General features: G+C 38.3%; 1 protein-coding gene across 1 annotated transcript in view; it reads right to left on the bottom strand.

Annotated features, from left to right (window-relative positions):
- Positions 1-21,214, bottom strand: part of FRMPD2 (FERM and PDZ domain containing 2) — a 62,137-nt gene extending 40,923 nt beyond the window's left edge. The window contains exons 1-14 of the mRNA XM_050305611.1: positions 21,145-21,214; positions 19,831-19,896; positions 18,381-18,566; positions 17,383-17,509; positions 15,508-15,639; positions 12,520-12,604; positions 9,071-9,221; positions 8,223-8,294; positions 7,380-7,554; positions 6,499-6,649; positions 6,264-6,402; positions 5,212-5,364; positions 2,912-3,097; positions 1,886-2,042 (exon numbers count right to left, since the gene is read on the bottom strand). Of these exons, the coding sequence (XP_050161568.1) occupies positions 1,886-2,042; positions 2,912-3,097; positions 5,212-5,364; positions 6,264-6,402; positions 6,499-6,649; positions 7,380-7,554; positions 8,223-8,294; positions 9,071-9,221; positions 12,520-12,604; positions 15,508-15,639; positions 17,383-17,509; positions 18,381-18,566; positions 19,831-19,896 (1,780 nt within the window). The 5' untranslated portion in view covers positions 21,145-21,214. The remainder of the gene's footprint in view (positions 1-1,885; positions 2,043-2,911; positions 3,098-5,211; positions 5,365-6,263; positions 6,403-6,498; positions 6,650-7,379; positions 7,555-8,222; positions 8,295-9,070; positions 9,222-12,519; positions 12,605-15,507; positions 15,640-17,382; positions 17,510-18,380; positions 18,567-19,830; positions 19,897-21,144) is intronic.
- Between the last annotated feature and the right edge of the window lie 1,182 nt (positions 21,215-22,396).

The raw sequence follows: 22,396 nt of genomic DNA, 5'->3' as shown, positions 1-22,396 counted from the left end.
ACAAATCTGTCCTCTGAAAGGATTTTATTTTTCTGAAACAAGACAGTGCTTAAGGAGGCATTAATTTATTTAGGTTCTCAACTGGTGGTCTGAAGAGGGAATTTGGAGGAGAGAGGGACAGCAGACAATTGGAGACAAAAACAAAAACTCTGCTTGATACAGGCCAGCATCAATATGGGCTTTAATTCTGCTTGTAAATGACAGCTAACCTCCCCTGTGTTTTCCTAATAAATATTAACCTGAATACAACTTTCTGGAATACTACTCTGCAGCATTAAATCTAGGCTCCTCTTTCCTTGGTGGCTTTGATCAAAAGCATTTCTTAAGGCATCAGAAGGCTTAACTGTCCACAGTATTAGCGCAGTCTGGAGTTGCTATGGTGATTCCGAAGTAGGGGGTTGCTCTCAAGTTTTGAAGTGATGGTGACTTATACATCTGAAGAGTGCAGCAGAAGCAGAAGCATGCAGAAAGAGTCTCATAACCTTTTACAGCCTCACTGTGTTGGCAAAAGTAGCATTTTGAACTACTGCCTGTCATTGCCTTCACAAAGCTTTTTTTCTGGGACAGCAAGCACACACTGAACCTCAGAACCTGTGGTCACATGCTTTGTGTAAATCTGGCTTGTTTTAGTGATTTGGTGTACTTGTAATCAGGACTTGGGTTATAATTTTCTTAGTTCTCAATAATTTATTATGTTATATGTGTTATATATGTTAATTATGTAATAATTTTTATTAGGATATATTACTACAAACAAATGTGACACAGGAAACTTTAGGATTCACTATTAACACTCATTTGTATGCTAAAAAGCACAGTCCCACTAAATTATGTTTGAAGCTACAGGCGTCCAGCAACAAAAGGTATTCTGAAATTAAATGCTATCCTAGCATTTTTTTCCATGGGAAAAAATCTGTGCTGGTGGAATTTCACCTTTCATTAAATGATCTTAGTGGGAAGGAGACCATATTTCCCATTCTATCCCATGGTATAATTTGTTTACAGTTTTACTACAGAAAGGAGTATGCCAGCAGATAAGGCATGACACTTCACTCTCCTGCTAGAACTCACTGGGTCAAGCACTCAGGGGTTGTAAATGATTATCGTTCTGTTCAAGGAAGTGAAATGATGAGCTAGTGAAAACTCCTGTTACTTCAAGAGTCATGACAGTGGTCAGCTTAGACTGTTATTTCTTATGTGCCTCAGTTTCCCCATAACAATCCTCACCCATCTTTACAGAACATGCTGAGAATTGTGGGTGAGAAGTGCTATGCAACTGCCCTGGGTTGAGCAGAACCTTGTCTTAGAAACTATGGAAAATCTGAAGTCTTAAGGAGGTATTAGTCATATCTTCCACAGACATGGCAAAATCTAAGATAAGAGCTGCTAGTAGATACGTAGCTGAGAGGGTATTAATCATGTGCCTTTGGTTTAGTGGTTTTGTTGTGGGACTGAACTGTAGGGTTGAATCCCTGTCTTATGCTAAGATAACTAAATTCAGCTCCAGCATATCTGGGCACTACTATAGTTCTAATTTGTGTGGAACATTTTTCAGGTTACATTTGGGGTATAATTCTAAGCAGGTCTCCTGAAGGGAAGTGAAACCATGCCTTTTCTTTTTTTTTTTTTTTTAAAATCTGAGTTTAGCTACATAGTTGTTATCATCAGAGAACCCCTCTTCAGCTGCTACACATACCCATGCACATGCACATGCCAAGTTAGTTACACTCCTCTAACTTCCAGTGTAGTAGGAGACATTATTTTCTAACTTCAGCAGACTGAAACTGATGTGGCAGGTTCTAATTCTCAGCTTTTGTGAATGTACCTTTCCTAAAACCTAATACTGCCCTATGGGCCCAGTAATGAAAATGCATTTATACCTCACCTGATGAAGTTTGCCGAAGTTGCCTAGAATTCATCTGCGCATTGAATTTGTGCTGGGCAGAACAGAGGTCCAGTAGATATTTACATGTCTTCGCTGTATCAGTAACGAAGGTGTGTTTCTTGCCACTGAAGCTGCTTTCAATCATAAATTTTTTTCTCTGAAGGGAAAAACAAAGCCCAGTGTGCTTCATATATCAGTCACTACACTGAGTTACTGAAAGTTCATTTATATAATTTTGTTTTGTCCAGTTGTATTTATGCCTGACTACATGCCTTCTGGGTGCAGTAAATGCCTGTTGTAAATTCAATAGTCATTAGTGAGGTGTCTAAGTATCTTTTATGTGACAAGCCTTTGGACATTGAATGCGTTGAGATCAGGTTACTAGAACTGCAAAATTTGGCCCTAAAGATGTTAAAATTATTAAACAAATTTAATATGAAAATGAACATATCTTCAAGGGGCAGCAGGACCATTTGGGGAGAGCAAACAAGTTGAGAAACGTGTGATGCAGTTTGACACCTAGACCATTTGACAGTAGACGGATATACCTTTAATGTCAAAATCCCACTTAGAAAGGGTCACGATCTTGTCACAAAAATACAAGTTTGTTAATATATTAAGAGATGGGTATAGGAATAATGAAATCTGAAAGCAGGAGACAGGATCCTATTACTGGTGTAGGTAAGAAAACAGAAGAAAAAAGAGAGAGTGGTAAAGACAATAGAGGAATGAATACGAAATATGCCATAGAGAGGTTCAACATAGTCTCTCTGTAATAGTCAACACCAGATTATTCAGTTTTATAGTAATTTAACTCCAGCTTTGGCAAAAAACCTCTAGAACTACACCTCATGAAGAATTGGGTATCTTCATATCCACATCCAGATCCAGCTTTGCTTTGAAACTATTTTCAAAAAGTACTTGCCTGTATGGAATGAGTCTAATTCTGTCTCTTAATACAAAGTGACAGGAAGAAGGGGAGTAAAGTTGTCAAGCGGAGAAGAGATTCAGTTAGTTCCAACTCACATGAGCTGAAATTCTCTCTGTTTCACGCCACTGAAATCGTAAACTGGCAATTCTTGTGTGATTTTTGATCTCATAGACAATGATGCCTTTGGCACAGATTCCCAGGATTATGTCCCCTTCTGCTCCTTTCTTCTCTTGGGACACGCGATAGAATAGCACTCCATATTCGGGAAGTTGCTGAGTCACCTTGTAGAGAAAAAGGACTTTTACCATGCATTACTGGAAAAGATTCATGGGAACAAAAGACAGGTAGATGGGAGAGGAAATGCTTTTGAGTGTCTTTAATGAGTATTCTTTCACTCTGTCAAGGATCCTTTGAAAACACCAAATTTTCATACCTACTGCCTGACAGAGTCATCACCTTCCTTTAGGATGTCATAGAGTCACCACATACATTAATTTTCCATGTGTAAAATTGAAATAACACTTTCCCACATACTTCGTTTGAAGATGTAGGGGTGTTATGTAGCTTCCTGCACAATCATCTAAACATTAAAGTGGCACTGAGGTACTCAGCATTACTGCTACCTGGCACTTGTGTGCATTTCTGAATAGGAATCCACACAGGATTAGTCCAGCTAACTACTGTGAAACCTTGTTTATTTCCATTTTCTTTTCTGTTTCCTTGAGCAAACCCAGAAACCATGAAGTATACCAAATATGATGATCTTAATAAAACTACTAATACTTTGGTGCCAGGGCTACTCTGACATTATTATGGGCTTGTGGGGTTTCCTTTCTACAACAGTGATGATCAACCAGAAATCTTAACTACGGTGACACTAAAGCTCCCAGCTTGCAATTCACTCAGGTATGTGTGCCCATTCCTTCATGGCTATCATCTTTGAAAATAAGACATTATATATTTTCATCACCTCTTAATTTACACGTTTGACTAAATTGTACCTCAGAGTATCTCACCTAAATATAGTGGTGACTTTGGAGGGAATTTCACTGCTCTAAAATTCCCTTCAGTGCCAGACAGATATTCAGTGTCACTTCTTTCTTCCACAGTGCTCATTGCTGGACAAAACATTAAGTAGGATTTTACTTCAAGGGACTGAGGAGCCAGCTTCTGCTCCAGCCCTCAAACTGTGCAGAGAATACTCTGAGTAACTCATACAGAGGTCTCTTGTGTTGATGCTTGTCTTTCTACCTGCTGTACTTGACCACAAAAATGCTAAAATGTGATCTTTTACAGAACTATAGAATATGAGGATGGCTTACTGTCCTCTTTTGTGATCTGCAGATCAACATGAGTTTATGCTAATACTTTTTTTCATTCTGAGAAGCTGTTGTAGAACCCCCAAATGACTTTTCAACCATGAATAGAAATTTTCAGTGACCAAAATAAAACACTTTAAGAAGATATGCTTTTCAGTAAGTATCCATAGCAAAAATGTTCAGGTCCTGAAAACTGGGGCATCTATAATCACTAGCTGAATCTGGGGTTTAATTTTTAATCCCTTTCATATTTGGAATTTACATGTTCTTGCCATGGGGGCTATCTTTCTCACTTTGTGTGATATGTTGGCTCCTTCTACAGACTTATTCATTGAAACAGATACCAACAAAGCTACTTTTCATCATTGGATTTGCCACAAATGATGGGACTGTCATTAAGACCAAGCTTCAATCTATTTCTTCAGTTCCACTGACAGTGTTAGATGGGGAACAAATATAATTAAATAGCAACTGAACTAAAATGATGCTATAAATAGAAGCATGTGGCACTGCAGCAAAATGGGTCTTGATATTTATCCCTTATTTAATCTTGGATATTTTTCATTTGATGGAAAGCAGAGAAGTTTAAGGAGGAGAAATTAGCAGGAAGAAAATTAAATCCCACATCATCATGACACTTTAGAGCCCTAGAGAAACAGTCATCTGAGAAAACACTTCAGAGAACTCCTTCCTCACTGTCAGGGTTCACAGATAAGTTTAAACAAACAATCACAACATGTTTAGAAATTACAGCTGCTATAATTTCATAAGTCCAAAAAAGGGCTTATTCCCATGTTTTATAATCACCTGGAACTCAGACATGTTGGTAACATGCCAAAAATTTGCATCAAGCCTTAGGATGCTGAAAATACACTGAAATATGCTTTAACACTTTATATAAATTCTCAGTGAAAGTATCTACAGCAGAATGAAATTCAGAGGGTTTTTTTACTATTTAAATTTGTTCACCATAACTAAAATGTGCTGTAGCAGGCAAGAAGGAAATAGAAAATGCTAAATAGAGAGGGGTTTTCTACCTCAAAATAAATAAATAATGTTTGGGTATGGCAAATTACCTTTAAAAATTCTAGTTCAGCTTCATCCTCAAATAGGGAACGATTCATGCGATGCAATTTAGCGAGCTCTCGCTGTACATATGCCAGGGTCATTTTCTCTATTCGACTTGCTGGAACATAATCTTCGACACGAAAATAGTTCTTTCCATGCATCTGTGGGGAAACAAAAAACAAAACAAAAAAAACAAAACAAACAAGAGCCTTTTGTTCTTACTTGACTTTTCTTATTCTTTGCATTTCATTTTCAGGGTGGTCCATATGCAGAAATCACCCTGTTGCCATTTTCTAGAGGAAGGTGGAGAACAGCAGTGTAGTGTCCTGACAGCCTCTGTCTTTTGTGTCTGTGCTCAGCCAGGTGCTCCAAGCACATACCAGTTCTTTGTGCAGAGGGGACAAGGGTGTGTCCTACAGTATGTTCTGCACTTGGAGCTGACAGCTACAGCTGCATCAGTACAACCTACAGTGGGGGACTGTGGCCGTGATGGATCCAACCAGATGGATCAGACCACTCAGAGTTCAATTAGTAGAGCTACACTAATTTATATAACTTAGGATATGGAAGAGAACATGAATGGGTATTTTCTATACACTTCAAAACTAGGACAACTAGTTCAGATATACCATCTGTGACCTTCCTGTCTTTGCGGCTTGTGGATCTGAGCCTACACATAAAATAGCTGTGAATTCTGGAGTGTTCATTTGTTTTTCTCTTCCATGTCTACTACTCTCTAAGTCCCTCTGCACATCCACACTGTGCCTATGTTGGAAATTTTCCACAGATTTTCTGGGGTTTCTAGGATACATTATCAATTATGAAGGATAAAAATCTCTCATCATTCTGCCATATTTCCTGCAAAATTCACCTGACTCATTATTGCTCCTTAACTGGGAAAATTTTGTAATTTTTTTAATCAAATCTGGAGGATTTAACTGAAGGACTTAAATGAAATTCTGTGCTATTCACATTTCTTCTTTAAATGCTATGTGACAAACAAAAGCTGCAAAAGTTGTTGAGAGAGACCTCTGAGAAATATTGTATTATTTATCCACACCTCAGAAGCATAATTGCCAAGCTCTGCCTGTAAAGCCAAAGCACCGAGTTTCAGGGCAGTCTCGTCATTGCAATATAATCGTTCTTCCAAAACATCTTTCCGAAGCTGCAGGTAAAATTGATGCCTTGTCAAGCCATGTCTGGAATACAAAAGGGTTTAGGAACACAGGAGGAGCTTTGAATGGTATCCCTAAAAGCTACTGTTTTTCCTGCAGCCTGCAGAACTGTGCACTTACTGGATAACATTAAAGTGGTTAACAAAGAATTTTATCCTTAGAAAGAGTGTAAAATTAATGATGGAGGTTTTCTTCTTGGGTTGGTCATTCCAGCCATCTGGGGCCACTTTGTAGAGTTTAGTCTCCTCATCCAAAAAGAAGAATTCTTTACCTGAAATGAGAATGTTGGGTTCTGTGATAAATCTGGATATACTTCAGCAGCTCGAAGTTCTGCTGTCTTCATATAGTGCATCACCAGTAATAAAATATAAAATGGATTGTGGAGGTCAGTGAGATTTCCTTCTTTGTGTCATGGCTTAACTTACTGCTCTTTGATGGAGAATTCAGGATAACAGTATGCAATTTAGGATTACAATGTTAGATGCAGGATTAGTGTGGTACCTATGGAATCACTTAGAATTGATGGAGCTTGCATTCTGCTCACCATTCAGGTTCTGCACCCCATTGTAATCCTCATTCCCTAGACACAAGGTATGCTTCTTCCTAGTGCCTCAGCCATGCTTGCCACCAGAAATGGACTAGGGAGAGGTGGATCTTGCAGATGACATAGCTGAACCTGTACTCCTATCTAGGAACAAAGACAGTCAGCCTTCCTCAGGACAGTCCTTCCCGGAATTTCTGCTGGAGCTCAGTATTATTCCAGGTCAAGGCTGGGACACAGCCTTTCCTGACTGGGAATATCATCTAATAATATGCACAATTCTGGGATAGATATGCTTTACCTCAGTGCAGTACAGTTTAAACCAATGTACCTTACTTTTGCCTAAGCTTTTTATCTGCTTTCATCTGATCTTAAAAGAATTGTAATGGAATTCATTAATGAAGTGACTACAGAGGCACTGAGGGAGAGACTGTTACTGTACTTAGCTGTGTCTCATTACCTTTCAGGTAAGCCAAGCCAAAGTAGAAATGTTCCACCAAGTTTGCATATGCCACCACAGTGTTGAAAACATCTCTTGCCTTGGTCTTGATGTCACATTGCACCTCAAGGCACTGACCATTGAGTAGAATCACATTGAGATCCCTTTGGGACAAATAGGATTTCCCTTTTTTAGTCTAAGAACATGCAACAAAGAATGAAGAATAAGTGCCAAGTACAAGCAATTCAGGTTCCACAGCATTTTATTACTGAGGCCTCTTAGTCTTCTATCTCTACATATCTCTACCTTGGAAATGGTCACAACACTATGCTATTCCTTACCTTCTCATAAATTAATACCACAAACATTTCTAATTTTAAAAAAACCCAGAGAATCCCAACAAAACAGCTGACCATACCCAGACTCTATAGTCACCAGGGTAATTCTAGATTTGGGGGTAATTCCAAATTTCCTTTGCCCTCATTTTTATTGCTGTATGCTGTTAGCTTTCTACCTTATCTTAAAGAAAGGTAAAGGATGTGGCTGCAAGCTGGAGAAGTCCCATACATTGGCACTAGATGTTACATTGCATATTTGTTTTATGATCTTTGTCTCAGAAGTCTTGGGCTAAAGTGAGCATTCTTAGCTGAGAAGGATAAATTAAGCTGGTTTTAAACCAGCAGAAATAACTAAATAGCAGTGAGAATTAAATCACTTCCTTTCAAGTCTCCATACCTCTGCAGGTACTTTGTTTTGAGAGGAGGACATGGCGAGAATACTGGGTTGGGATTCAGATGCAACTTACAAAGAGCCCCAACTAAAAGGTAGCTAGATTAGTCCTAAATTCTTGATCTGCTTACTTACCACAATTGATCCAGGCAGCTGCAAGGTAACTGGTGGTTCACTAGACAAAATAACAAATTCTGGACCTGAAAACTGCAAGGAGGAAATTTAGAAATTTAGTAAATTGTCTCCATAATGTAATGAACAAGAATCAATGAAACCCATTTCTGTTGATCTATATGGTGGAGCTAATTGACTTCAGTGTCTAATAATGTACAAATGCTGACTGAAGACTTCTCTCCGTGGTCTCTCCTGTGTGGATTCTCTGCAGTCTAAGTAGGGGTAAATTCATGCTGAAGCCTTTTCTTCTATAAAGGCACTTAACCAAGATTAATTTCCTTTGCAAGGCACCTATTTTCATGACACTTACGGAAACTTTATTTATTCTCCCATTTAACAGAGTCCTACAAGAAATTAGCAGCTACAAATAGACACTTAGGCAAACTATTGGTTTGGCACACTCGGTGCTTGCCTATGCTTTGTGTAACAAAGATTTCAAGTCCTTTGAGCACCATTGACCAGCAAATGTTTGGGTTCAGTATATTTGAAAATTTTTATGCTGTTCTGAAGCTCCTGTTAAAGTGGCTGGTGAAAACATTCCATATGGTGTTTGATGCTTGCAGAAATCACACATGTAGTCACAGAGGGTTTAATTATCAGCTTTTGCATAGTCTTTATGAACATGAGCTTTCAGTGCTGTCAGTTCTGAGATACCACAACTGGATCATGCCTAATTTGGAGTCTGTCAATTTAGAATACCCATCTAATGAGATGATTCAGTAACTAATATGCAGGTCACTGTTGAACAACAATTTCTCTTTAGTGATATTTACATTTTGAAATCAGGCTATATGTTTTTCACCATTCACCTTTTCCTTCCTGTGGAACAAACATTTCTGTGATGAAGCAGCTGCTGTGTAGTCTTTTGTAGACACGGAGAAGGTGGAACCTAAGCTTAACAGGTTCTGTCGGCTGTTCTTCTGAGTTCCACCAGGGATTTCTTCTACAGCACTGACCGACCTTCAACGGAAATGTCACAGTGATCAATACATATAGCATGCAATCAAAGCAACACTGACTTGAGGACAAAGAGCTTAAGGTACATTAACTAGGAATATTAGGGGGTATTATGAAGTCTAGGGAAATGTCAGTTAAAAGTTCTTAAACATTTCTTTACAGAAAAAGAAAAATAATTTAACAGGAATAATATTACTGATGCCTTTTGTAAATAAAACTAAACTCTGCTTTAATTTGGTAACAGTATTTTTTTTTTTTCATTTGATGAGCCAGATCTAGCTGGTATATGTTTGGTGAAGCAAACAGGTAAAGAATTTAGCCCTATACCCTTCTTGGAATTCTACAGGATTAAATGAATTTCTCATTTCTTACATTCTCAAGAAAAACGCTTCAGAAAACCTTATAATTTGTTGTTTCATTATTCAGAATTTTCCAGGAATGGTAATTAAATTATCTGAATACTAATCCATTAGAATAAATTAATGTCTTAGGGAACTGAGGGAATTTTCAATTTAATTAATAGAAATACGGGTGGAATCTCAGATCAGAAATCTGTCTTTGTACTACAGTTTCAACACATAAAGTAATGGTGTTTTCCACCTGAGTAGACATATGTATCCTTAGAATAAACTTAAAATATACTATGTACTCTTGTCAATGAGGAAAGAATGATTATGTGCTCAGCAGGAAAGGTTTTGTTGAGGTGGATTTTTGTTAGTTACATTTTTTTACAAATGCCAGAGTCACATGGAAGGTTTTTCATTATTCCAAAGTTTCATCCTTTTCTTTTACATATTGCAAACTTGCTTCAGAGACTTTTCAAGGAGTTTGAAAAAAAATTTAACAAATTTACTTTGAGTAGTTGCTCATCTCTTGTGCCTGACACAGTATCCAGTGTCAGGGAACATGGGAATGGTTCAAAGCTACATTCTGTGGGGTTCAGACATGATATTAAGAGGCATTTCTTTACTTGGAGGGTTGCCAAATGTTGGCACAGGCTTTCTAGAGAAGTGCTCATTGGCCCATTTTAAAGGCATTTGGACTTAATAACTTGCTTAGCTTTTAGTCAGCCCTGAAGTGGTTGGGCAGTTGGACTAGGTGATTATTGCAGGTCTCTTCCAACTGAACTATTCTGTTCTGTTCTGTTCTATTCTGTTCTATCATATCCTAGTTTACATTGCTCTGTCTATAAAGATATCTAGGTATTTTTGTTTCTATCAATGCAACCTCAAAAAGATCAACATTTACCCAAGAAATATGCCTAAAAATTGCCTGAAATGACTTTTGTGAGCATAAAAATACTATTAGCTCAAAAACCAAGATTCTTTATTAAGAAGGCTTTCTTTTCCCGTGGAAAACACTTCCAGTTTTTAGTCCTGTGAGGTGAGAGATGCCAGATTTGACAGGTGTGTCTTCTTTATATATAGCCCAGAGCCCTGCATATACTTTCAAGTTTAACATGTAAATGTCAGTTGGACTGCCTACAGAACTGAGCATGATAATAAGCTGTATAGCTAGTAAACCCATCACTAAGTTTTGTATTGATTGTCTTTCTGCATGGGAAACTGGTGATTTCCAAAATGGTTATTTCATCTCTACTGCTGTTAAGGTACTTGCAGTAGGATGGCGACCTTGGTAGGAATTCAGTTGCAGATGCTTACAACTGAAAGTCGGGTTTACAGTCCTTGAAGTTCACTGGGAAACAACTTGCTGGAAATTTGGAGAAGAGAGTTCATCTTTCAGCAGAGGAGGGGAACTTATCCTTGGCATCATGATTTTAGATCAAGGATATCAAGATCATACCCAAGTTATTAATCAGAGGCATGACAATTGCTCCAAAATACTCAGTAAATAAATCCAGTTACTGATTGCCAGGTATAAGATGCATATATAGATGTCTGTATACACATATATATGTGTGTGTGTAGTCAGATATGTAGACAGAGACTTCTTTTTTCACAAAAGCAGGCACTATCCTGCAATCTGCTCGTAATTCTTTCTTGTTGTAGTTTTAGAGGTGTACTGGGGTATCTCATATTGTCCAGATTATCATGGTTGATTTATGAACCAAGGAATTTCAAACTGTTTACTTGGGATACATTTAGCTGGGAATTGATCTAAATGGAGGATTTCCTGTGGGCCTGAATTACTCATGTCATGGTTAAAAGAAGAAACTCCTGTTTAACTGGGTCAAGAACTCTATTAAATGGGATGTCTGTAGGGATTACATGGTGCTTAACTCTGGTCTTTGCAGTGCCTAGAGGCTAACAGTACTGACATCTCTTCTTCATTTGTAAACAGCCATGATTACAGCTGCACTATGCTAAGACTCAGTCTAGAAAACTTTTGTTTTACAGCAGTGGTGTTTCCCTGGCTTTTGAAAAGGAGTTAGTAGCATCTGAACAATTCTCAGTTTTCTTTGTCAGTGCCTACAGGGCTGCTGTATCTGCCATGGCTGAAATGAGGCTAATCCTCATGACAGAGCAGAGGTCTTTATTGCTTGTGTCCCTGGGTTACCTATAACTCTTCAGTAAAGTAGTACTGCAGGGCTGGATACAGCTGAGACAAGTGAGAAAAATCAATCTAAGTACCTAGATGGAAATGTAAAAAGCCACTGAAAATTATGGATCATATGGTCTGCCATAAGCACTCCAGAACACATAAGGAACACATCTGCTAATGTGACAGCAAGGCAAGACCACATCCAAATTCTGAATACAGACAAATAAGAACTCTGCCAGAATGCCTTGACAGGGAAAGCAATGACTGTTCATACCTTTTCAACAGGTTTCTCCTTTCATAGAACCATATAATCATTAAGGTTAGAAAAGACCTGCGAGATCATCAAGTCCAACCTTCCACAGTCTCTGTGGAGCTGCTTCCCAGTTGTTTCAGTCACAGAGGGCTATTGCTGCTTGCCCAATTCTGATGGATACAGCCAGGGTCAGCTGTTCTAGGGGGCCCTTGGCATCTGGCAGGCCACAGCGGTGAAGAGTAAAGTTGGAGATCTTGAATGTGCCTTTTTTGTATGGATTGTTCAGGGCCCAAGTTTCATTTCACTAGAGCATTTGGACTATTCCACTCAGAATCAAATTAAGTCTAGGTGCACATTATTTATTTATTCTACATAGTAAAATATGATGTATTATTAAGGTATTTATTCTGCATAAATAGTATCTATTATCAAAACAGCCCAGATGGCCATCCCAGCATTATCTGATAATGGCATTGCCACACTAGTTGTCCGCTTCATTCAGTTATAAAACAGCTTTCATCTTGTAGAAATATGACTTGAGATTACCTGTTTATGAAGAGCTTGTAGCTACTTTGTGTCCTTGACTCACTAAGTGGAGGGTCACATGACCTGTGTGTCTCTGGAACTCTCCCTGAAATAAATAAAGGAAGTTTCACAATTGAAGCAGTTGTAGCAGCACTTAGCATCTGATGTTGGGACAATTACACCAGACAAGAAATTTATACTGGCTCCTTCCTCTCTTTTAGACTGGCTACTGTCCTCACTTGGACATAAATGGCTATTTAATAAGTTTAAGTGAATACTACCAGCAGTATTCCCAGTTTCCTAGTTATTGTTACTTCCTCTTCATACCCCTTCATGTGAATATAATTTGGAAAATAGCTGCATAAGTACAATGTCTGTAGTTTCCATCTGTATGGGGGTAATTTGTGAAACAACTTTTTCTCCTCAGAAACTATGCCCAATTTTTGCATAAAATTGGGCAGAAAAAGCCATGACATTTCTCTGGATAAATCAGAATAGAATATAAGATCACTGAAATGAAAATGTTTGTAAATATTCCCCTGGTTATTTGCTACATTAAATATATTTTGAATGGTTTTACATCATAAAAATATGGTGGGAATATAGGATGGTTTGTGAGTCCTTAGCAAATAAGACTTGTATTGTTTTTCACCTTCAGTAATCTCTGCTGCTACAGAAAGGATAGGTGTTGCATTGTCCAAATACGTGAAAGCTGAAATTTAGAGGCAGAACCAGAAAGGGTTATGCAAGTGGTAGCTCTATTAAGGATTTCTGTAGCAACAAAGATGTTTTAAATCACACTCTCATGCAAATGGTGTGTCTACTGGGGATGGTCCTGTGCAGGGCTGAGGGTTGGGCTCAACGATCCATATGGGTCCCTTCCAACTCAGCATATTCTGTGATTCTGTCATTTAGGGAAGGGTGGGAAGGTTAAATTTTTCTTCACTTAGATCATTTAAATGACCTTTTTGAAGAATTACATATCAAACTATTACATAGGCAGAATGATAGTGTGATGAGCTATGTGGAAGCAGTCATTTAGGTCAGCTTTTTCTCCAGATAAAACATCCATGCACTACACCCTGAGACCTCACTTCAAACTCCAAATGAAAACGTGACATTGAATTCTAGCATACCAACCAACCAAGTGCAATTTTACAAACTAGAAAATCTACAGTCACTTTCCTAAAATAAGCATAAACATGTGTTGGATTTTTCCAAGCTGCAGATGGTAGTGACAAAATGTGCGATTGAAGATAAACTAGTTAGCAAAGTTAAGATTCAGTCCTGTGTTCTAAAATGACATGCTTTTTAATGAGAAAAGCTTGCAAAATTCTCTGCTTACACTATAGCTTTCACGTAATTGAAAAAAAAAATACTTTGACAAGGACATAAAATTCCTCTTAGTTTTTCTGTATCGGCTGTCATGGCAGTGGGGCAACATGGGTAGTTTCAGTGGCCAGACTGCCATGCTTTGATCACAAATTTAACACATTCCTGATGTTAAATTAACATGTGGCCCTCAAAGAAGTCAATCCTGTAGATTATTATTTTATTATATCTTTTAAAGTGCAGTCTTGCTAGAGGTACTGATCTCCTTTGATAATGGTGCTCTACTAGATGATAGCATTTCTTTTCAGAGAAGAATGCATTTTTTTAATATATTATCCCATGAAGGAGTGTCTATGGCAAACAAGTTCTCACATTCCATGTTGACTCATTTATTTTTAGACTCTTGTATTACAAAATCCCGAGTATGAACAGCTACCAGTGTTTCAGTGGAGACTGAGACACACACAAAGTCACTGGAATGAGCCTTTGTAAAGTTTATGACCAAATCTTTTTTTTGGAAGGGCTTACAAAACAGTTAGTAAGTTTACCTTCACTGTGTGCAATTAAGTATGTGACTGACATGTATGAGTCACATAGGGAGAGGCTGCAGTCTCAGGTTTTTATTGCTGCTGATACTGACTGCAATTCTGGAGCTTCAGAAAAGTGTCTTTCAGGAGGAGAGCATTACCAGCAGCGGTACAAATAACCTCACTTTCCTCATTCTTGGGGCAATGGCAACTCTTTGGCCTTGGGACGTATGAACATCTTGTCTAGGTGATCCTAGCTCAGATTCCAATTTATACATGAAGATAAAACCTGCACAGCAGTACTCCCCTTCCTGCTAAATTCCCTTCTTTGCTTTAGGGTATCCCCCTACACTATGATTTACATGGCTTAGGAAGGAACTTGAATGATGTCTAACACAGTGTCTTTACTGAATGCATTCTCTCCTAAACAGTTTCTTTCATGCTGTTCCTGCCACAAAAGGATTAAAAGTGAAGATAAAATTCCAACTCTGATATCTCCAGACAAAGTAAATCAGAAGAACAACATGGCATTTAGTACAACAAAAACAGCACGCTGAGCAGGAAATATAAAATGGTTCCAGGACAAAAATGAAAAAAAACAAAGGGGCTTTTGTTTCTTCCCCTCTAGATTTCAGAATCAGTCCCTTTTTTTTTCTGTAGGTTTGAAGAAACATTAATCCCCACCCTTCAAGACTTAGGTAATATTCATAGATTCAACTGATTTCAGTGTTGCCATCTTGACATTTCCCATCATATGCATTTGTGGGGTAGCTCCACCTTTTCTCACCTATATCAAGACCTCATGTGCTAAAAACATATTGTCAGGCTTTGTGATCTGCTGAACAGCTTCACCTTGAAAAGGGGGCATAAAGCAAGAAAGAGGTGATGGTGCTGCATGGTAACCAGGGTATATATAGATATAGCTTTACATTGGGACACAAGTGAAAAAGAATCTGATCTAAGTATCTTTCTTCTCTATGACTTAGCACAAACATACCTCCCAAGTTATATAACCACAGGTTGCATGGGAGTACCTCTCACCTGATATACCTATATGTGGGTAGTCCCACATATTCAAACAAAGGACAAAAAGGATCAATACATAATTCATAAAAATTCTTTCATAAAAGTTCTTCCATAAAAATCTTACCTCTCCTGTTTCCTCGATTAGACAATGTCAAAGATGCACTTTCAGAAATACTATTAGAGTCACTATAGTCTGCAGAGAGTTGTCTGTAATCTTCTGTTGACTGACTGTAATTCATTAATCTGGACCCTTTATCTGGAAACAGAAAAGAAATATGGTGAATCACATACTTCAGTTATAAATTATTATATTTGCATGATAATATAAATAACATTTGGCTTAACTAATTTTAATATAGTCTACATCTGTCTGCCTCTCTGTCTGTTCTTCTAACACTGACTCCAGTTCCTTAAGGACAGAGGAAAGCTTGATAACTTCATTCTATTACTTTCATAATCTTATTCTGACCAAAAATAGTTTTCAAAGTTCTCCTCACCCATTCCAAATAAAACAAATTTAATACATTAATTCTAGTCTACATGTTTAACTGAAAGGTTACAAAGTGCAGATAACCTGAAAAGTTCTCACTCCTTGTATTGTGAGGCCCAAAACCTTCCGCTATAAAGTATTCTTTCTGTATGGAGGATGGACAATGCCTAGACACAATACCCTAGCAGAGCCAGATGCAGAAATTCCATTAAGAGGTCATCCTAAGTCATTAGGAATTACATATTTCTCTTGCACACTGACTTTACTTTGGTTCCATTGCCTCTTATCCTTTTAGAGAATCTCTGAGGGTAGTAATTTTTAATTAAAAAAAAAAGAAAGTAATGGAAGGCTGCCTTGCAAAGTGTGGCTCACACATTTTCAGTGTAATCAACATCCTAATTCATTGAAGTCCTTCAGCAAGTGTAAGCCAAATGACCTAAATTCCTGGAAAACACAGAGATCACACCAGATACATAATCACTAGAACCAGTGTAAGGAAAATGGCAGGAATTTGGGGCTAATAGAGGAGCAGCAGAATTTCCACCAGCTTATGCAAGTGTGAAACTCTAAGTTCAGTTTCCGAGTAAGTGAGCCAATATGTTTTGAGGGGTGGTTTGTCTGTATGTTTTAAAAAGAATCTCCTTTTCTTATAACCAATAATACCCAACAGAAATGTTCCACATGTATTTAAGCATGTGCTTGATTTCTAACTGATTTAATGGAACATATGTGTGATTTGCTGAATAGGAATTGGATCGCTCATATGCCTAATCTTGAGCATATCCAAAAAAAGCCTGCATAGCTTGGGCCAACATTCCTCTTGCTCCAAAGTCAGAGATCTCTGCTGAAATGAACAGTACAATATAGGGGCTAGAAAAAAGATAGAGAATTACTCTGAGACGTAATAAAATCTTGATCTTAGTCAAATGAAATATAAAGTTGGTATATATACTGCTTTATTTTTGTAGTGACCAGGATTTGACCTTGTGCCTTGAAAACACTCCAGCAATTCATGTGTGAATTTATAAAACAACTTCTGAATAGAAAAATTAAATCAAAAAGAAACCACAAATCTTTGCATGAGTAATCAAATAGGAAGGATGCATATATATTCCTTAATGGCAACAGAATAATCTCACAGAATCCTACATTCAAAAATACACTGGAGTATACAAGGCACAAAAGCAGTTTTGAAAGTAGAGGTGTTTTATATGCACAGGTTTTATGCAAAGTGTTTTAAGAGTCGAATCTGTGCAAGCCGATTCGTTATCATTGCTTTGCAGCCCTGAGAGTATTGTCCTTTGTGGAAACAAGGAAAAGAAATCTGGCTGACTTGCCTCAGAGTCCTTCCATTATGAAGTAATTTATATGTAAAGCAATAAATATCCTATCCAACACTACATGTAATCACTACAGCATGAAATTAAACAATTCATCTAGCTTGGGAAAGACTCAGAAAAGGCTGGCTGTATCCTTATTAGACAGTTCAGCTTATAAATCTTTCTTTACCTTGGTGAAAATTCATCTGGGAGGACAGTGGTGAGGTGTCCGATATTTTCTCATGCAGCCTTTTCCTTATCACATGACTCCTGTTCAGCTGGGAGGCTGTGCTGTCTTCGGTGACCACCTGCTCTATCTAGAAGACAGTAACGTTGCAAGTCAATGTCATTCGATATGTGGACTTTAGACTCTCATACTGAAGTGATCCTTGCCCTCTGGCTGTCAGAGGCTGCTGATTTGCTTTGTATAAACAAGTTCATCTTCTCAGATTAACACAAAGCCGGACTGAGTATTGTTGGCTTCATGCTCTCATGCTAGCTGAGTTTAAGAGGGGACACTCTCTGTTACTGTAGTAAATAAAGTAGTAAAGAGTGCAAGGGGAAAAGTCATCTCAGAATGTTAATGACTACTGGTTGAAAACAGAAAAAAAAATTGTGGTGTGTTTTCTTCCATTGTCTTGCACCTTGCCAATAAAAATGTTTTTTGATGTTTCAAATTTTGAAAAAGACTCAGGTGCTCACATATTAAAGACCTCATGTGGTCAGGTTTGACTGCACGGCAAATGTTCAGTTCCTCTCAAGGACAATGAATTAATTTCTCAATATGATGTAAATGTGATCTCTTTGAATTTCACAAAGTCTGAAACCAGAGTGGCAATGGAGAAATTTTTTCTCTTGTGTACAGTCCATTCCTTTGGCCAATAGGAAGTCCCCGTAAAGGTTATGATTGCTTCAGTATTAATCAAAGAAATTAAGACACTGTAAGTGCAAAAGCTGAATTTGTATCACTTCCCAGGAGAGTACACATGATGTCTAAGACAGCTTCATTGCTTCATTTGCTTGTACACATGCCCACTCAATTTCTTGCTTAGAAGTTTTGAAACAAATCTCACTTCCTTAATCTATACAAACATTAATTTCAGCCAATTGTTTAACTGTATCCCATGTTGCTGCTCACCTTTCTCACCAAGGAAATGGAGATGATTATAGTATGAGAGTAGTACCTACCTCACTGACACTTCCCAGGGAAAACTGGACCATTTTCTTTATGTAGACATTTGCTGGTAAGGAAGCAGATTCCTTCTGATGTGCCTCACATGCTTCCAGAATTGATTCAGGAGACAATCTTTTATGTGGCAGATCTTCACAAAGTGTTAGCAGGAGTGTGTGTAGTTGGTCGCTCAGCTGGAGGGACTGAGCCAAAATAGAAGTAGTGTTAAATAACATCTCCCTGGGTATTGAAATCCTGTATAAACTAGGATCAAGGAATTTCTGTAAGCCTTTCACCCCAAGTGAGAAATGGGCACCGAATTCCTTTAGACTTAAGGAACATTCCACACAAGCAGCCAAACAGCACTAAATGGAGCCTCTAATGGAATACAAGATATCCTTGGAGGGAATTGGCATCTCCAAGGAGGGTCACCAGCCCAATTAGGAATTTCTTGGTGACAGACAACAGTTCAGCTTGCTCCAGAGCTTTGCTAATTAGACTGTGAATCAAAGATCCTTGTAAGTAAGATATGTGGTACCATTAGCTTCAAAAAGGTGAGGACTTGTACCCATCAAAACTGTTGCTATAGAGACCAGATACTTAAATTTTAGGACCATTTAGCTTATAAAGCCTTTTCTCTTAGAACATAAAAAAACCTAAAGCCTTAGAACATAAAGCCTTTTCTCTTAGAACCCATGAAAGGGAGGCTAAATCTACTAAAAGCTTGTGCTTTTCAAATCAAGAACAAGCAACCAAAAGCATCAATATAGAAATGAAGCAAAATGTGCGCTACAAGTCTGAGAAAGGATTCCCAGTAAGCAAGAAATTAATAATTTCAGCTAGCAGAGATACTGGTAGAATTTGCTCAGAAATAAAGGCAGTTACTTAGTTTTAATTCTGCATCCCATTCTTGAAAAAGCACATAAATGTGCACAGCACTGCAATCATGCCAGCGTGATATTTTTCTTTTAGCCCTTTCTATCTTAGAATAATAGAATCATAGAACAATTTAGGTTGGAAAAGACCTTTAATATCAAATCAATCATAAACCCAGCACTGGCAAATTGACCACTAAATCATGTCCCCAAATGCCACATCTGTGCATCTTTCAGATACATCCAGGGATGGTGACTCAACAACTTCCCTGGGTAGCTTGTTCCTTATTGTCTTGGAATAAATAATCTTCACTCTTGAAACTGAGGTATGAGGTATGATTCATCTTAATGAGAACAATTCTGGTTTTTGAAGAAAAAGGAAAAAAAAAAAAAGGAAAGTAAAGATGAGGTCCAAATAAATTGGCTGATTTGAGTGAATTGGTATTTTTAGTGCAGCCTGAATCTTGACACAAGCTTTCCAATTCTTTCTAGTGGTCCAAAACACAAAGCCCCTCTTACTGAGACTTCAGATTATGCCTCTCAATCTTTGAACCTATCAGAATAAAAGAAAACAACAGTTTGTGTTACTGACCTGATTTGGAGGAACCTGGTAATCTGCTGACCAATAGAGGGTCATTCCTAAGGAATACACCAACATCTGTCAAAATAGAAAAGGAAACCCTATGTGAAGTCAATATTAAGTATAGAAAAGCCTCCTACTAGAGACACCCTCTTTTTGTGGCTTTGATCACAAAATGGTAGAAGTCAAACAGATAATTTGTTTTTTAAAACTAGACTAAACTTATCTGAAAGTACAATAGTTACTCTTGTAGCATCTTGTAGTAATGTCCAGCTTGAGGGACTGAGCCGGGCTGCCCTCTCTTCAATTATGTCTTAAGTACGGAAAGAAATGTGAACTCCTTTCTTAATTTTGAAGTTCTCCCACTGCCAGTTAAAACTCTCCCCTACCTGTGGAACTGACTAGCAGTCACATCCAGCAAAAGAATTACTGGACTAAGGGCTGCCTACTCCATGGCATCATGTTTTTGCCTGGTCTCTAAATGGTCAGTTATGTGGGAATCTGAAAATACTTTGTTCTGCCTGAGGTAAGTATGCACTGATGTGGTCTGAGTGGTATTTAAGACTTTTGGATACCTGAGTGTTGTATCTTACTGTCTTGCCAGAGAGACTCATTTGTCAGAGAGACCAAAAATAAATTGTCAACAAAGCTGAATGTATTTCTGACTTCCTGGAAGTGCTTCCACTCTCTGATTGTATAGATACTGCAGTCCTGCTGCTTCTGGGATTACAATTACCGTATCTGGTGAAACAGTGTTCATAGAAATATTCTGTCGGGGGTCAAGGCGGGAAAGCGACACAATTTCAGGATACCAGCTCTTTATTACAACAGTGCTGCTATTCTTATACAGTTCTGGGTGACACATGTACACACAGCATTGGTTTACTAACATAATAACTCATGATTGGACACACAGTCATATGTCTTAATACAATAGGTTAACATTCCTAACAGGAAACCCACTCTGTATCACAGTCCTTACTGTCTGTGGTTAACCCTCTGCCAAGTGTAAAAGTTCCATCTTCGGTATTTCAGCTTACAGAGAGCCCAGAACCAGCTGGGCTCCCCCACAATATTCTTCCTTTCTGTGGGCCTTTGCAAATAATACATTTCTGCTGACCTTGAAGAGTGATGTTCAAAATTGATTTTGATGTTGACATGCCTGCTAATGCAATGGCAAGACACATAAATCTTTCTAACTGTAGCCTTATTTGATTAGTCATATTAGAAATGTAGTAGGGCAGTAGGTACCTGATATGCTGCATTAAAACCCACAAGCTTGTCTTCATGAGGTACTATCAAGATTTACTTTGTAATACACCTCACCTTTGTTAGTCCAAAGCGCTGGTGTTTACTTTGTCTGTGGAGTAGTTCTGGTGGACTGAAAGGCAGAGCTTCTGTCTGAGATGCATTATTTTGGAAGGACAAATTTCCTTCAGCAGACAGTAGTACTGACCATGGGCAAATCACACAGATGGCAGGGTCTGAAAAATGTTGAGGTAGATAAGGGAGACCTTAGTGCTGAATTCACTGCACTCAGAAAATCATATTTCTGGCATCTCACCTGTATAGCCAAACTAATCACTGATGTTTCCTGAAGATGTACCCAGAACGCCTTGCCTGACTTCCCAGCCTGACCTCAGACTCACCTTGTCACTGTTGGCCTTGCCTGGTGATCACTGGGCTGTCTGACCCTGGTTGTCAGGCACAACATCTGGTCCTGACTCAGTTTCCCACCTTGACCTCTGACCTGCCTTGTTAATACAAACCTGTGTGGTGGCTGGATTCTCAGTTATTAACCCCAGCCCTACTCTGATCATCTTCAGATTCTGTGGGATAGAGCCCCTCCTGGCACAGCCACTGCTGACACCCCTGTGGGTCCCTGGTCTGGGCTCCTTCCTGAGAAACATCTTGCCCTCTCTCTTCCCTGAAAAATCTGTTTGAAGGTGTCTCAGAAATGGACTGGATTCTACTTGCAAATGTCTAAATACTCTAAAAAAAATATCACTTCAGAGATCCACTGAGGTTGGTCCCAGTGGTGTGAAGCAGGAATGGCAGCACGAGGAAGTGTAGTTTGCTGTAAACACTGAACTTGCATGCATGCAGTAAGTGAATTTGTCCAAAGCCATCCAAGTGATTTCATTAAAATACTCATTAAAAAACAATGAGTAATAACATCTAAGATCAATCTGTTTACTCTAGAAAGAGGAAAAGCTGCATGAACTATGGCAATATTTAGTCACTGGGTTTCAGGAAATATAGGTAATTTAAAAATAAAAGGTTGGCTGTTGAACCACTCTTCAGTCTAGAATGTGAGAAGGGAGACCATTCAGGTCTCTGCTGGTGAAGTGCTCAGAAATGTGCCCTAGATGCTTTGGTGTTTTAGCATTTAAAAAATGTATATTAAAAAAGGTCTACTTAGTTCTTATGCATGGTGACCTTAACATCAGGAAAATGAATACTAAAAATAGGTAAAATGTTAAGCTGGGAACTCATACACACATAAGAGATTTGTATAGCCAGAGGACCCAAACATTCAAGACTTAGGGACGGACTACTAGTATTTGCAACAATTCAG

This window comes from Myiozetetes cayanensis, unplaced genomic scaffold (genome assembly GCF_022539395.1).
Source record: "Myiozetetes cayanensis isolate MyiCay16 unplaced genomic scaffold, myiCay2020 scf10, whole genome shotgun sequence".
In the NCBI taxonomy this organism is placed as follows: domain Eukaryota; kingdom Metazoa; phylum Chordata; class Aves; order Passeriformes; family Tyrannidae; genus Myiozetetes; species Myiozetetes cayanensis.
This window is presented reverse-complemented; position numbering and strand designations above follow the sequence as displayed.